The sequence below is a fragment of the Vanessa tameamea genome, chromosome 3 (assembly GCF_037043105.1).
Source record: "Vanessa tameamea isolate UH-Manoa-2023 chromosome 3, ilVanTame1 primary haplotype, whole genome shotgun sequence".
Classification (NCBI taxonomy): domain Eukaryota; kingdom Metazoa; phylum Arthropoda; class Insecta; order Lepidoptera; family Nymphalidae; genus Vanessa; species Vanessa tameamea.
The window spans coordinates 5,228,753-5,246,921 of NC_087311.1; the positions used below are offsets into that span (position 1 = coordinate 5,228,753).

The following is an 18,169-nucleotide window of genomic DNA, read 5'->3' on the forward strand; positions in this document are numbered from 1 at the left end:
TTTTGCGCACTTGAATTTACAATGCACATAGGAATGATCATCAAATGCCGTATGACTATGAATATTTAGTAACATGGATTTTTATAGAATTAATGCAATTATTTGTTAGAAATTTAAAAATAAAAATAAAGTTTGCAATGTAATGTATTTTAATCATTCCATACAGCTTAGAATATTAATTTTAAGATTGTGTATGTGTAAGTGTCTATAATGTATAATTTATTATTCAAGTAGAATTATCCCTCGTAATGTTGTTCTAAAATTGGTCAAATTTGTTATCCTTAATTATGTATAATAATTATTCTATAATCATAATTTACTGCTTTAAAAATATTTTGTTATCCTTATACATTAATAATGGCCTGTTTCGTTTCAACTCGAGTCAGTTGATCAATATTACTAGAAAAAAAGTTAATTATTAAAATATTCGATTACTTTTATTTTAGTTACTTTATAACAACGCCCAAACATAATTTGTCAGTATATAATAGGTAATGTAATTTATTTATAAAATATAGATTTTAATAATAAAGTTAAAAAATTAAATAAAGTAAGCAATATTTTTGCCAACCGTACTGACATACTTTTCGTAAACAATAAATCTCTTCTTTATAGACACCCGTTTTTCTCTTTTGTTTTAATATAATAAATATATATGATATTTATAAAAAAATATTGAATATAATTATGTATTATAGCTTGAACTACGAAATGTAGGGATAGCATCAGAAGTTCGCAATATTTTATCCTTACTTTTGTACTACATAATGCTTGAGTAAAAATTGGGATAAATGATAAAACAAGTAAATAATATCTTTGTTTATTCACACAAATTATAATTTTAGTGTTTGAAAAATGTAAAGTAGGTTAAAATTTAAAAATAAATATATACAATTATACAGTCATAGCGGCTCATATTGTAAATAGCATTAAATAGTTGAAATCCAGACTTAAATATCAACTACATTTGTAAGAATTAAATATAGATTGTAAAGAGAGCAAATATCCTTAGTGTATTCCAATTTTGGTCCAACATTTGTTAAATCAGTACAATCGGTAACAATAATGGGATCGACCCACCCAACACATTTCATTGTAAGTCAAACCATACACTGGAGACTTTATAATATTTAAAAAAAAGCATGTTCAAAATACATATGAAATTTAAATAGTATTCTTATTCGAAAATGATAGTATATCATTAAAAATATCTCCAATGTGCGATCTCTACATTGCCACCAAATATAAAATGTTGGAATTATTTCGTTGTAATATTCTGATATAAGAATTTTCAAAGTATTGCTACGTAATACTGTCAATTATGTTGAACACAATTTCTAAGTAAGACAAAAAGAGTGCTATCTCTTTCTTACGTACAACAAGTAAAGGATAGCAAGACCTGAGATGGTTTAAATTAGAGATTGTGTATAACAGAATCGATTCCAATATAGAATAATCTGTAGACACTTTAACTGCAAGTGGAATGTATAGTAACGCTTTTATAAGTTCAAAGATGAACATGCATTCGTTAAGGAATTGTATAAACATGACATATTTTTTTATAATAAATTTCATTACATTAATTTTGTTAACTGGCAGCAATACTAGTAAATATTATTAGGTTCATATACATACAATAATAGAAATGCACGGATGAATAATTGGTAATTCTAGTTATATGAACAAGACGATATACATATAAGTAGAACTGGAAATAATTATAAACTACATTATATAAAATGTGTTTAGTTTGCTTTTTTATCATTATAATTTATTTAGCTAAAGTTTTGTGTGCTTACTTATATAAGGATCTGTTATATCGATCAAATTTACTGAATAATAAGAAATATATTGAATTCTGTCATATAAGTAAAAATATTTTTACTATGAATTTTAGTTATATAAATATTTATTCTTAATTCTGCTATCAAGTCTTAGAAAGATTTTTCTAGTCTTATTTTCTGTAGAACTATCGTTCTTTAAACTCACAGACTCACTAAAATGAGGGGTCCTGCAACTACGTTTATTGTAATTCATTTCAATATTTATATTAATCAATGTATGTATTTTACATATAAATGTAAAATTGGATTTAAATAAATTTGTTTAGACTGAAAAAAAACTCTTATTATAAACCTTATTCGGGTTCTAATAAAGTCGAATACTTTTTTAATGTTGCCATATACACGTCAAAAAACATTATTCGATGTCGGGCCCCTGAATTATTTTATTTACAGATCAATACGAAGATCTAATAGAAAAAGTCTATTTATATGTATGTATGTACATTTGCATTTTTTTTATTTAAATAATGACTAAATATTCGTGTCAATGTAATCCAATTAAATATCTTTAGTATTATTTCCGCGACGTTAAATAAAAAATATTACTTTAATTTTTAAATACAAAATTTGTATAAATAGTTCTAGAACGTCATAGAACTGATAACACATTCGTATATACAAATCACTTTACACAGGGATCATTCAATCGTATTAAGTTTAAGCTCATTTCCAAAAATACTTCTTAAAAATGTTTTTTTAACACACGACTGTATCATCCCTAACTATAATCGCAGACTAGAGCACTGGTCACAGTTTTATAAATAGAGGCAAGGAATTTGAAGCACACTTACAGTAATTATTACTATACCTTATTCCAACCTAAGAAGGTGTAAAGTTAAACAAACATTAAACTTGCATATTCCACACGATTTGCTAATAGCTCTGCCATATTATGCAATAAAAACAATTCTTTATTTGTAATACAACACGAATAGTGTTATCTACTATTATTCACTTTGATTTTACTCCCAAAATTTACTATAACAACATGGCCATTATTCGAAACCCTATTTTGTCAAGTCGATAATAAATTCCCGAGATGATATCGCGTCAGTTCAAGGTCAAAGTTGTTTATTTGCCTTCACTCCGCCTGTGGTTGGAATATACTATAGTTAATTTTACATTCATAAATTAGTCGTAAATTCAAAAATAGTCTACAAGAACGCTGCCTAATAAAGCTCAATTAATTAGAAGGATTTTTATCCCGAGTATTTTTCAAGCGATTACGCCCATTTAAACACACAATAAATAGTATCACGACGTCTCACCTTCCTCTACAATGTAAATTGTATTGTACAATATATATAGTTAAAATCACAGATTCTACTTTTTTTTCTAATGTTCTATCTACACGTCCTTCTTAGAGACGACGAGATATACATTCATATTATCTTTACCTTTGACATAAACGCTTCCACGCGGTTCGAGCTCGTATTTAGCGGATAAAACCGGTAAACAAGCTTCGCCCACTTGAATCCGCTTCACGATGCCCGTGGAATCCATCCTTGAAGCGATGTTTACCGCATCACCCCAGATGTCATAGTACAATTTAGTAGTTCCTATCACACCGGCTGTGACGTCACCGAAATTGTATCCGATGCGGAGTATGAAATCGAATTCGAGTAAATCTTGATTAAAATTATCGACAACTTTTTGCATTTCCAGCGCAAAATCCATTAGCTGATAAAGATGGTTGTACGTGCCACGTGTTGAATGTCTCAAATCGGGATTAAGTCCACTAGCTGCCATGAACGTACTGCCTATCGTTTTAATTTTTTCAACGTGCTGAAATTCCGGTCTCTCCAATAATTCGTCGAAATCTGCTATCAGCTCGTTAAGAACCCGTAAATATTCTTTACCTTTCAAATACGATTCATCGTACATTTCATTAAAGTTCACAATACTCGCAAATATAATACCGACGTCCTTGTGGTTCTCTGAATATTTCGCCGTGTTTTTTAACTGATCGGCGACGTGCCGCGGTATTATATTATGTAACAACCAATCTGCCTGATTTCTCATGTTTTGTACTCTTTGTTTGTCGCGATTCGCTACCACATTACTATAGAAACTCAGTCTATAACTGATTTCAAACTCCCGGTTAAGGAACCATACCAAAATCAGCAACAGCGCTACGTCTAAGTACAACTCCGTCAAGTGCATCTCGTGGAGCAAACCATTAAACATGTGCGTACCGTTCCTTACTAACGAATCATCAAAGGTAACATTAAGCATATTAAATATAGAAATATTTTGAGCAATCACTTGGGGATTTAATCTAATATCACGATCTAGTAATTGAGTATTGGCTTCGTGACAGCCCAGAACAGCGAAGAACAGGAACAGACCGGCGTAAAGTGTGACCAAGGTATTCTTTACCAGCCAACTCATCTGTGTAAAATTACAGAAGTGAACTATACTAACGTAAAGAAGATACACGTAAAACGATTGATCCCCCCTTAGAATTGTCATCGTAGTGTTTTGGCAAGAAAAATTCAATAGAATTGCTAGTATTGGCAAACTTATTAATAAACTCCCGGACAGATGCCAGGGATACCAATCCGAGAGTTTTCTAAATATCTTCACTGATCTTCTAACGGCGTCCGTAATATCTTGGGGGTTGTGTTTCGTCTTCCACTTCAGATAATGTCTATACACGCAAAACGCCATAGCGACAGCCTCTATAAAAATAAACAAGACAAACCATCCGATCGTAAAACGCCACTGCTTATACAAAATTAATATCGAAGTGGAAACGGCCAGGAAAATTATCGCCGACACGAGAATATCTAGGGCTGTGTTGAAGCGAGACGTAGTCAAGGTCGGCGGGAAATCTTCGCAGTCATCGCTTCTATGCGCTTTGTCTCTGTAATGTTGCTCCATTTCCGGTATTTTGAAAAACAATGTAAATCTATTCAAAGGAGGTTGCACAAAGTAATTTATTCCCGATCTTGCGTTGTCTTGGACGCATCTGATTAACTGGAGATCCGATTGTTTCCTCAGCTTCTGGAGTGATTGGACTTGTTCGTCGTTTAATGGTGGGGGTAGTCTACTTCTAGAGGGAAGCTCGTTAACAGAAGATTGACTCGAAGTGTAGTATCCCGATACCCGATGCTGCATCATATCAGCTTGGGATGTGGCCAGTGAGGCGTGATTAAGAGCGAATATCTGAAAAATAAACAAAAACTACGTAACCAAACGATAACTGACTACAAAATTCGTGTTTACGTATCTAAATATAAAACGGTAAGTTTATGACAGAAATGTTTATGATGCATGATTGTTTATTTTTCTTAGCTCAAAATTATTTTTTACGAGCTGTGCCCGCGATTTCGTGCCCATTTGAATTTAAAAAAAAGTTATTGTTGTAGCCTATGTTACTCCTTATTACATCAGCTATCTGCAGTGAAAGTGCCGTCAAAATCGGTCCAGCCGTTTCAAAGACAGACACCGTACCATGTATACATACATATGCATTTAGTAAGAAGCTGTTATTTTAATATTACAAACAGACACTCCAATTTTATCATATGTATAATTCAATGATTCATGAGTAAAGGACAAAATGAGACCTTAACACATTTTTTATAAAATAATCAGCTTCACTGTCAATACATTTAAGAGACTTAAAAATGAACTCCGACACATGACAAGATTAAACCGATAATTAAATAATTGATTTAGAGTTTTTTAAGTTTAAATTCGATTTATTTAAAATTTCTCGGTATCGTAAAAAAAGAGTTCCTTGTGATATCAGATTAGAATCCAGTTTATGTTTGCGCGTTCCTTATGTCAAGTAAAGCAATAACAAATAAAATCATGATTTACTAATCAAGTTCTTTATTTTACACAGTAGCCTCTCGTGTTAACTTCACTTGATTCCAAAAAATATGTACCCGACATACATATTTATTATCATTCGTTGAGCAATAAAATATAGTAAGTAATACTTATACTTTAATTTATGTGTTAGTGAAAACTTAAAAGAAAACTATAACATATATAAAAGATATAATTATTATATTGTGGAACTTTACTGTAAACGTATAAAGAAGTTTTATATATTTCGCTATGAAAGATCATAACTAGAGATTTTCTGTAAGTACATGTTCCACGACTGGACAAAAGTATCCTCAACTGCTAGAAAAATAATGATACCCTATATAATAATATCTATATATACTGTTTTAGGTTGTATAAATATACCCATTATATTAAACCAAACATATCTAAAGCTATCTTTACGTAAAAAATATCTTTTTATACAATTAGTAGGGAGTTTAACCGAAACATAAACATCTATTTCTCGCTATATTCCTCTTCTGTATTCGGGAAGGTAGCCGGGGCAAACGCCTTCGGGCCTCCACAAGAGAGGGCCAATCAATAGAGATTCAGAGGAGTTAACAATTTTAAATATATGTTTAGATGTATAGAGGTATATAGAAATTATAATCATATTACTGATTACTGTTTTAAAAGTTACTGATACAAAGGGTAAACATATTATTGACAAACCTGACTGACAGAAATAAAAATGTTCAAATTAATTCGCACATTATTAATAAGGGACCTCCACTGCTTTGTGGGCCCAGGGCCGACAGAACTTTAAATCGGGCTCTATCTATATTAGTACAATAGAGAAAATTAGTACGTAAAATTTACCTGCTGTTGAATACTAGATCTCCTGCTAGTACTTCGAATGCCGGAGTCCTTGCGGCTGTTGACGGACGGGCAGAGGCTGACGGCGTCGTCGTGCGGACGAGGCACGTGCAAGGGGAGGTTCAGTTTGCGACTCTTGGGCCGAACTATATCACCCTGAGTCGCGAGGGTAGAACTGCGAGCACGACTTACTGGTATCTGAAGAGTTGTGGTCAGATGAGTCAGGCAACATAATTTTATGAATATCCTACTGCTGAAACAAGACCTTTACTCTTGACGAAAAGGTTTTCCTTCAACGTCGAGCTGGAGATATATTACGAACACAAATAAAGCATAAAGAAATTCAATTGTTACTCAAATTTGAACCCGCATTTATCTGTCAAGGTTTACGTGTCCTAACCACTGGCTCATTAGAACTCATTTTCCTCTCATAATACTCTCTAAATTACTTATTGAAAATTGAAGGTAAATTCAAGGACAAACTACATACATACTTGTTAAATCGTATAAATAAATACAAATTATGAATAGATTCCATACAAAAATAATACTATTGATTATAATTAATATAACTTACTAACCTCTAAATTAACCCTTCCGTACTGAGATCTATAGCTGCTACTTCTAGCAAAAGGCGACATATTACTTCTAGACTGGCTTAAATACGATCGAATGTCTATAATTTCTTTTTCAAAGGATGCTACTTCATGATTATGGGGTATGTTAAGCTTACTGCTACTCTGCAGCGGTCTGAACTTGTCCTGAGATTCTATCACTATCGGTACTTGTTGGTAACCATTGTTTAGTTGCAAGTCGTCTCCACGCTCAATCATTTGTATTGTCTTTTCGTTGAATTCGCGTTTTTTCATTTCATGTAAAGGCGTGTCCGAATGCTTCCTCAAAAACCTTGGCACTTTCCAGTTTTTTATTTTATTCGTATATTTACCGTAACTTCCTGGAACATAAATCATTCACCTAAAGTAAAAAAAGTAATATAGCCTATAAATATTGCTGGGCTAAGGCCCCCTGTTCTTTTAGGGGATAAGATGGAGCTTATTCCACCACGCTACTCCAAAGCGGGTCGTTGGAGGTAAATGTGGCAGAATTTTGTTGATTCAGAATGCTTTCCTTCACCGCCGAGCACAAGATGAATACTAATAACAAATCAAGCACATGAAAATGAACGCTTGTCCGAGTTTAAACCCGCATTCTTCGGTTAAGATACAAGTGTGTTAACCACTGGCCTATCTCGACTAATCAATAAGCTGTTTCCGTTTACTTTAAAACGGTTAAGAGAATATGGAACAGTTCCTAGCAACTTCCATAATTTATCTTTTAGTTTATACACGAATAGCCTAGTTTGAAAATGTTTCAAACAAATTAGTTCATCATTTTTAATATAAACAAACGCTATTTACATCGTTATACCACGTGAAGTTCACGCGATTGCCACACCGTGAGCGGGCCATTATTTTTTATAGTTTCTTGTGTATTATTAACTAATTAATTATGCCTTTTTATATAATATTTCATGAATTTAATAAGGGATAATGTATTTCTTTTTTGTAAAGTAATAATTATATGTTATGAATAATCGAGTTTAAAATTAACTTTTTTTATATCAAATGACCATTTCTATTTTCTAGTTCGTCGGTCTATGGGTCATCAAGCAATGGTAAGGTCGCAGGTTTGATGTAGCCCTTAAGCAACTATCGTCCTAATTTAAGCAAGATTTACGCTTCGCTAGAGCCCTGAAGTAATTTTACTTTATCTTGTGAGTATTACAAATATCTTTAAAAGAAAAAAGTTATGTATCATCATCTATTATTAAACGTATATTATTGAATGAATAAACTATTTATTGAACAATCACTTAGCGTATGAGTCTTACTGATCTATAAGCATATGACTGCTATGATTATGCCTGAGGCTAAACGATCGCGAAAGTGGTATATAAGATAAACAAAACATGTTAAATAGATTTTATTAAAATTGATTTCAATCTAAACGGTACTCTGAGAGATTGATCGTTAACAAATAGCTGTTGAGTATTAGCGATGTTTGCTGAACTAAAATCTGACGCATAACTTTTATATCACACCTTGCAATAAATAATGTATTATTGTACAATTCATAATTTCATTTTCCAAAATTAATTCTTACATAATATAACTTTACTTCGTGGTAGGGCTTTGTGGAAGCCCGTCTGGGTAGCTACCACCCACTTATCAGGGTTTCTTCCGCACAATGCTTGGTATTGTTGTTTCGGTTGGAAGGATGAGTAGTGTAAATAAAGGGACAAAGGACACAGCATCTTAGTTACCAAGGTTGGTAGTGCATTGGTGATGTAAGGAATGCTTAATATTTCTTACAGCGCCAAGGTCTACGAGCGATGGTGACCACTTAACATCAGGTGACCCATTTGCCCGTACGTTGCATTAACCTGTCTCATACAGTAACATTCGGACACATTCTACGGACATTCCTATTTAATCTATTAAAATGTTACTACCTGGTCGACTTTTTTAGAACAAAGTTAGACGCCCCTCACAAACCGAACTCGATAACACATGAACTCTATGTTTCTGTCGAAAAACAAGACATCGAATCTTGTCTTTTAACCAGATCTTGATCTTAGTGTTCGGGTAGGACAAGGAAGACTTTACGTTAAATGAAATCAACATTTACAGTAATTGCAAACCTGTTTCAGAACTCAGTAGTTCAGGGTTATCATTTAATCATAATCTGCACTTATAGATAATTAATTTCAATCGTTACTTTCCGCAAATTATGCGTTTTATTAATTCATGACAAACTTATACGAAATTGTAAATTTTCAATTTTTTTTATGAAAATGTAATTGTAAATTATCAATTCTTTTTATGAAAATGTACTGTCCCGTGGATAGAAAATGAACGATTTTTTTTAAAATATCACGCTTTAAAAAAAACCTTAAGAGACTAGAGAAAACATGTTCCTATTAAATTCGTCAGATCTAAAAATCAGCAAATGTACACGAAAGCGCTTCAAAGTTTCAATTGTTTATATTATTTGAAACATAATATGTATTATGTCCGTCATTAAGATTGATAATGCTCTGTAAGCGAATGAATGAACTTAGTGATGCAGATACCGAAATAAATATTTTTTAAATGATTAGTGAATAAAAACGATGGCACCGATGAATATGTTTTGTTTACGACTAATTATAAATCAGTCTTGATATTACCAAGATAAAAGTATTGAAAGGTCAAAAAATTGGATGGGTTTGGTCCATTCAAATTTTAATGAATTCTCCCAAATATAATCTAAATTTACATTAAAGTCTTAAATCATATTAATTATTATTATATAAATTTTCTTAATCGATATACAAATACATTCAATACGTAAACTAATCCATCTTTGAAACTCGTATTACAAGTTTTTTAAAACTAAAATATAGAAGAGAAATTAGAATATCAAGAAAAAGATAATTATTGCAAAATATGTCATATTTTAAAAGCAATAACAGTGGCGTGATGCGCAGAGAGCATCACCTTCAAGCAATTAAGAGTCGCTCTATATCTTATCTGCGAGCTGTGCCTTGTGCCACTGATAACTAAGACTTTTAATAAATAAAACTGCGGCTTAGTTCACATTAGGTACAAATGATATATGACCGCAAAAACCAGTAGCGTTATCCGGAGTAACATTTTTCTCAGCTATTTTCGACTAGCATTTCCTTTCAACAGAAAATATTAATATTATTAAAATTATTTAGGTAATGTATTTCATACGATTTTGTCATTTCGAATGAAAAATATATGTTCAATATAAGAAATGCGTAAAGTTATTATGTCTTTAGTAATTGAATAAATAATAACTGTGGGTCATAGATCATCTACGTTCTTGTTTTGCGTTAGTTATTACAATGAAAACTTAAAACTAACTGGTAAATAAAATAATTATGATGCATTCAGTTAGTTACGTAACATAAAACAAATATAGCGTAATGTGAACTCACCGACAGACGTTGGACTTTTCGATGAGTTGTCCGTGCCTTCGGGGAAACTCTTCTTTTCGTCCATCTCGGTATCCGAATCCAGAATGCTCGGAAGTGAACTAGCTTTGTTACGAAAATTAAAGGGGCTAGGTGATAGGTAATTACAGGATTTTTTGGCATCATCTTTGTTTTCCCTTGCGTCCGTTGATGATTCACTAGTTTTACCCGATCCCGGAAGAGGGGAATGATTAAAGGATAAAATGGACTGCGGAGAAATAGCGGGAGATATAATGAGGCGGAGATTGACAGGGTTCGAGGGAGTGAGGCAGTGGTCGTGATCGTACGGAGAGCTTATCTGACGGCTTTCAATGAAGTAAGTTTTATGACCTGGATACATTTAAGGTATTTAAATAATGCAAAGGTAAAATAAAAATAAATACATGCTCTATAAAATATGTGAAATACTGACCGAAAACATCATCGCCCTCTTCCAAAACGTATGAACCACCGAGGAATTTGCTAGTTTCTTCAGAAATATGTACACGGCCCGGTTTTCCTGATGATTCCATCTTATTAGCAAAAGTTACATCGTTGCTCCACACGTCGAATTTGAATCTACGTGTGCCAACAATACCACAGAGAACCGTTCCCGTATGAACCCCCACTCTCATGTTCACACCCTCGCCGCGCTCTCTATCAAAATCTTGAATCGCATCTATCATACCTAGAAGTTTACATACCTCATTGTAAAATCTTATAATATTGTTTTCTGGTCAAATAAAAGGTAACTTACACACGTGATTGTTGACATAATATATAAAAAGCTTTATACGTTTGAGAAAAAACATATTATTAAACGAGTCATTAAAATTGACGAACAGACATCCTGATCGATCGGACTGACTAATGATACAAGTTGCAGTCTACAATCATTTTTATATTATAACCGGTATCGATCAATAAAGATGTTTTAAAAAAGCGTGTGCATGTGACGAGAAATTTAGGTCACAGTCATTATATTACGTTCTTAAGTAATACGAACGAGTGGACTGTAAGATGTTAAGATTTATATTAAACTCATCGCCACTTTTTATAATACATACCCAGTCCCATTTCTACACAGCAAGTTGCGTGATCGGGTCTCGGTTCAGGACAACCGGATACGCAGTAATAACAGTCTCCTAATGTGGAAATTTTTTCGCAACCATGAATCAAACATAATTCATCGAACTTTTCAAACAGATCATTCAGTATATTTACTAACTCCTCCGCTCCTTTATTACTCGACATTCTTGTAAAACCAACAATATCAGCAAATAAAATGCTAACGTTATCCATTGAGCTCATGTTAAAAGGTCTAAATAATGATTTGATATCCGACGCGCCAGGGTTCGATGCACGTGGATTTATAGGATCGTGAGTTTTCAAATTTGTTTCAGATTCCAAAACTTGCTCTTCCATTAGCCAGCTAGCAAGTTTCGGTGGCATTACAGAATGTATCATTTTCTCTTTTAATTGTTTTTCCATTTCTAGCTGTCTTCTCACAAGTAAACTCTGACCTACTTTCATAAAAGTGCCACGCATTCTCACAAATGTCATTAGATAAATATGTACACCAATAATGTGGACACAGACTTGGAGCAAAACTCTCACAAACATTCCAGGAAATTGCCATTCTTGTTCAGATAAGTGCAAAACTATATTTAGGGTTTCAAATACTGTAGAGTATAGGAGTCCAATTATGACACAAGCAAAAAGAGGTAAAGGTGTCAAAGTGTATATGATCAAGAGTATTTCTATACACATAGTAAAATGTCCTGATTGACTAATATCAGCTGCTTGGGAATAATCACCATCAATTTGTGTGGTCAGTGTTACTAAAGAAAGACTTAATGTACACAGGGCGAGTGCCATAATTAGAGACAGCTTGGATGTATACACTTTGTAAACATTTGTAAAGGTAACAAATAGCATTATAGATGTTATAAGAAGGACACCAGCAAATATAGAACACAGAAACGGCCATTTCACAGTTACACCATTCAAGCCAAGGACGACAAAGTAGATAAACCATGATATAGAAAATATCAAAATATACAAAAGTGCAAATCTGAAAAAAAAAACAACAACACTTATTATAATACACTTAAATTTTAAAATATATATATAAAAATAGTGAATGGCAGCTGTTTAACTTAGGAGCAAGCAAATGAACATCAAATAAATACAATCAAACATTTTATCACAAACCTAAATCGTAATCTTATCTGCCTGAAGGAACTACTCCTATATTGTCCTTCGAGTATCTCTGAATCAAATCGTGGGTTCCACCAAGTGCCTGCAGCAGCTCTTTCAAAAGCAATTGGTATAGCAAAACCACAGCAGTTAGTAGTAGGATTGTTATGGGCCAAATATGCCTGCACATGAGGTGCAAGGCGGATCTGGGCATCTTCTCCTTCAGAGTAATCACCGTCATGCTTGCCATCAAACTGTTCAGACTCATCATTACAAGTAACACACCCACTCTGGGCACTCATTGTTCATGTATTAATCTATTCACATTATGTTCCATTTTTATTTTAGCACATAGGAAGTATCCTTTCTTTGGATTTATTCTACAACAAGGTAAATTAATACTTGGTTCTGTTACTACAATTCAAATAAAACTTATTTTTTTATTTATAAAATATTAATAACTAGACCTGTAATTTATACATTACAATTAAAAATAATTAAATATTTTTTATGAAATTAAAAATATGTTTCTTATAAAAAAAAGTGACACACATATTTATGGCATTGTATTCGTTTTGAACTTAAAGATGTTCCTATGTAAAAATATACAGTGTGTGAAAGTTTAAATCTTACATTTAAATAATTTAATAAATATGATATGGTAAACAAATTTGATTGCAAAAATATTACTATAAATGACTATAATCCAACTATTTATATTGTACAATACAAAGAAAATATGATCGCTAGATATGATACAAAATAAATATATGCTATATTTATTAGAACATAGTATTACTTACCATTTTCAGACCAAGGTTATATTTTCTTAACTGAGAGCACTAATACTGTTAAAAAATTATAAAATTACACTTCACATAGGCAAAATCTAAACTGTTTTTCTAACATTTCCTTGCTTTCATTATCAATTTACGCATATAAATTGTTTATCACTCACAAAACTTACGTATATAATCTGCTACCTATCCAGATTTGACAGTAAAACAGAGTGCAGGCAATTCAGAGTTGCCCAATGTTTTCAATATTTCCTTACGCACAGTTTTTTCCATATACTTTAATTTAATTTTTCAGAAAAATAAATATGTTAAATGTTAACATCATATATATCATCATCATAAAAATAATCTAATTATTTATATAATAACTGAAAAAACATGATTGTAAAAATTGAGTAGCACTTTAATTTTAAAATCAAAGGTGTTAATTATAACATATCACTTTTAAAACATGCTATAACTAATAAAAGAAATATTACTGAACAGTCATTTCTATAGATTAATATAAAATAAAAATGATCGTAAATAGAAGTGATAAGTTACATTTAATTGAGTAAAAAAGTTGAGAATTTTTTCGATCCTTAATAGACATCATAGATTATTCAAGCTCACAACTCATGATATCGCGTCAATTCGATGTCAAATATTGTTTATTTGGCTTTTATCGTCTTGTGATAGGAATAGGCTATAGAATGTTTCCCATCATACGTCTAAAAATTATAGACATTTTTATTAATGTTACATAACATGTTTTGCAAAAAATAAGAACGAGTATAGGCATTTGGACATATTCTGTTTCTCGAAGTTTTTTACAGTTATAGAATTAAAGTAAAAGAAAAGTAATTTATTTCTCTTTTAATTGTTAATAGTTATTGTTTACAACTACTCATATTTATAAACATCCATTTAGAATTAGTGTACACACTGTTTTCATACAATATGTTTTATTGTTCTCGAACAACAATCGAAACAAACTTTTGTGGCATACTTAAATATTGCTTGAAAATAAGATCGGACGCCAAATAGAAATTTTGTATTGTATTAAAAACCTAATAACTGTCGCACTAATCTATATATAGATATCATAAATTAATTAGATGTAACTATCATTTCAAGAAACATTTTTTAGGTCTCTCGAATATTCGCTAATATCAAATTATATTAGGGCAGGTTAAAAATTTTAATTAATTGTTTAAAAATCCCCAATCTTAGGCAAAAATTATGATTCTGGCAATGTTGAAATGGATAAGGGATATATTTCAAATAATTTAATTGGAGACAATTAATTTATGGTATGTCGTCGATTGTCAACTAAATTCACCGTATATATAATATTACCTGTCTTTCATTCGATTTCATTTTTTATTTTTCATACAATATAGTTGTAGTAGCTAAATGTGCATAAAGCTTTTATACGGTTTGCATTTAGGGCATTTATTTATTTATTTAACGATGCCAAATCACATACATTTTTCTCATCGCCTAGAAGCCGATTTTACTTTTCTCGCTCTTACCTTTTGATGTCATTCACAAAAATCAACGCTATTGAGCCTCTGTTCCACACCCTGGTTCTCACCTAAGTTCACCCACGTTATCCTTGCCACCTGCCAGTACTCAAGGAGATCGCTTTCCGTCAGCAATCGGGTTCTTGTTAGGGTCCAGGTGTCGTTTTATAAGGAGCAGTATGTGATTTTTTAGAGCGCCTTGATTTATCTTTACTTCAGTGGCATTAAAAATTGCCTTAAGGAAAATCATCTGTTTTCCTATTCACTGTAGATGGTAGCTTCCGAGTCTCATCTTTAACAGCCCTATTTGTTGGTTATTTGAATCCTTAAGGCTTGCTGCAATGAGATATCTGTGACTTTTGTGGTTTGAAACATTCCAAGTCCATAGGTTTGATTACTTTTTGAAACTTGACTCTTGAACTTGACCCTTCTTTTATTCAGTGGTGGTGGCTTGGAAAATCCGATGTGATAAGGCCGGTGTTATTGATCACTTTATTAATAGGTATATTCTTCCCTATCGGACGAAGTATCCCTTGTGTGTCTTCATTTATGGGGTTTAGAGCGCTCTTGATGTCCACTGTCTTCTAGATTTTGCTGTGTCACCCAAATTTACTTTGGAGTGTTGCTTGGAATATCTGACGAATTTTGTTGGGGCGATGTTAAGTTTTTGGGTAGCTTTTGTAGTTAGGAAACCCAGGTTTTGATTCTTTACGAAACATTGTTACTGCATCGTACTTTGTCCGTTTCATGCTTGTACTTGTGGTACTATCCTTCGCTAGCAGCGCGACTCCTGACGATATTGCTACCTTGGCGGTGCAGAAAACTATTCTTAGGCGGCAGTTTGTATCCAATAAAACTATAAGCTCGCCACACACATTTCACATGAACACGACCACAAGCCTCGCTCACCGCTTTGCTGAGTTCTGAGGAGCGATTTGCGTAGGGTTTGATTGCCATGTTGGATGTTGGTAGCTGAGGTTTCTTGGATCGATGACTTTTGTTTTTGAGAACGGATATTGGTGTTTCATGGGCTATACTTTTTCACAACTATGTAGATTTTTTCGTTTTCTAGCAATGGCGATATATTAATCTCTGACAGACTGATGTTGAGCTGGCTTTCAAGATCTGTACAATATGATAGGAAAAATATATATCTTGGGAAAAAACATCTTGTTGACTGCTCTTGTATTAAATCTAATACAATATAAGCTGCTGCCTTAGATTAAAAAATAAAATTATCGAATACCTAATGCAAAGTTTTAACTTCTATTCTGAATTAAAAATTATTGACATGAAATATAATCATTTTTGAGTGAAGTAAGTTATTTATTTTTGTAATATAAATATTTCGGTTGTATGTCACAAACTATATTTTTTACTTTACAAAATGTGTTTAATTATATTTATTTGACTTAAAAAAAAATCTTATGCTACATAATTAATAAAAGTCAACAGTTTTATTGGTTTTAAACATTTTATTAATAAAATATAATTGATTATATTTTATTTTACAATATCAACATTTTATTTTAAATTCTGAATATATCACAACAATAAAACTCTTAGGAAGACTATGAAGCTATGTAAAAAGTTACAATATCAAAAATACAAAATATATTTAACTATGATTAGTAAATAATATCAACAAGGCACATGAAAAGCACCTCAATTATTTATTGCTTTGTATATATATATATATATATATATATATTGTCAATACTCCTTTGAGCTTTTATATATTTCTCTTACATATTTTATATATATATATATATTTATTAGTCTTAGTTTCATTTTCTACTAATTTAATTTCACTGTCTAATTTATAATTTGTAGCCAGATTATATTATACAGCAATAGCAAAACAACCTTTGTAAATATGATATTTTTTGGATTATAAGAAATACATCATGTACATGAAATATAATATTTTGGTAGCTCTAATGATCTTATTCTAGATATAGGAATATCATTAATGATTTATATTTGAAACTTTGAATGTCCATAAAATTAATCATTATACATTCCATCAAGAAGGAAATCCATTCTTTTATAATGTCTATTTTTCCAAGCCTCGCGACCTCTTTTCAGTGCCATGTAACCCACAACAGCAAACATTGGAACAACAAGTATTGTAATAACAATTGGCATTATCATGCCTGGGTGACTTCCCGCTTTCTTAGAATGCACCTTGATATCTGGACCGTTTTCATCAAGGTTTAAGTGGTTTATTTCATCCATTTTTACTAGTGCCTCATGTGACAATATTAAAGGCTTATGGATTTTCGTAATGTTTAACTTTTCGGTAGCAATAACTGTACTTGAATCATTTAACACAGTTTTATTAGGTTGTGACAATTCCACAGGTGAATTAGTAACATTTAAACTGGTTACAGTAACATTTAATGTTTGATTCACTTTATCATGTTCAATAATGTCTTCAGCAGGGTTATACTCTACACCCTTTCTCGGTACAACCGACTTTTCTTTATTGCCACTTAGACTATCTAAGTTTTTAAATAAAGTATGATTTTCGTTATTTAAAGTAAGAGGATTGGTGGATATAATTGAGCCACCTTCACTTATCACTGGGTTTGTTTTGTTTTTATCAGCTTGAGTTATTTTATTATCAAATGCTGTTTTATCAGGAACCTTAAGCGCAGGAATTGTGTTGACTACAAAAAAAGTTATAAACAATATGTTGTAAATTACGAAATACTTATACATTGTTAATAAAACATTAACAAAAAATAAACACAAGAATATAGATCATTTATAAAACAATCTAAAAAACGATAGAAATAAAACTCTGAACTAAATACGTAACTAAAAAACTTAGATGTTCCCTCAAAACGTCAACAAAAATGGTTCCCAACTGCCAAATGCCAATAAAGTTGTCAGGTGTCAAAGTCATTCATAAGGCCGGGCTGCACGAGCAGAACTATTATTATTAAACTAAAATAGTTAACAGTTATAGTTTCTACCAAGTACCGAAGCTGACTCAGATTTTAGACGATTCTAATTATTTTATAAAAATAATAATGCTATTGTTAATAGTAAGAAATACTTTACAAGGTTTATTAAAATTTTTCACATTTTCAAATTTTATGTACCATATAATGATATTGATTAGAGAATATTGAAATA

The 18,169-nt window shown here is 31.8% G+C and overlaps 2 protein-coding genes across 2 annotated transcripts; both read right to left on the minus strand.

Annotated features, from left to right (window-relative positions):
- Positions 1-804: 804 nt before the first annotated feature.
- Positions 805-13,756, minus strand: LOC113397550 (adenylate cyclase type 9). Its single transcript, XM_064218969.1, has 9 exons — positions 13,527-13,756; positions 12,739-13,103; positions 11,592-12,598; positions 10,958-11,212; positions 10,510-10,875; positions 7,085-7,458; positions 6,507-6,701; positions 2,930-5,012; positions 805-2,663 (listed from the first exon to the last, which is right to left on the minus strand). The coding sequence occupies exons 2-8, from the start codon at positions 13,023-13,025 to the stop codon at positions 3,192-3,194; spliced, it is 4,305 nt and encodes a 1,434-aa protein (XP_064075039.1). The 5' UTR covers positions 13,026-13,103; positions 13,527-13,756; the 3' UTR covers positions 805-2,663; positions 2,930-3,191.
- A 2,724-nt stretch (positions 13,757-16,480) lies between these two features.
- On the minus strand, positions 16,481-17,902 carry LOC113397259 (uncharacterized). The gene has a single exon (XM_026635537.2). The coding sequence runs from the start codon at positions 17,747-17,749 to the stop codon at positions 17,033-17,035; it is 717 nt and encodes a 238-aa protein (XP_026491322.1). The 5' UTR covers positions 17,750-17,902; the 3' UTR covers positions 16,481-17,032.
- Positions 17,903-18,169: the final 267 nt, after the last annotated feature.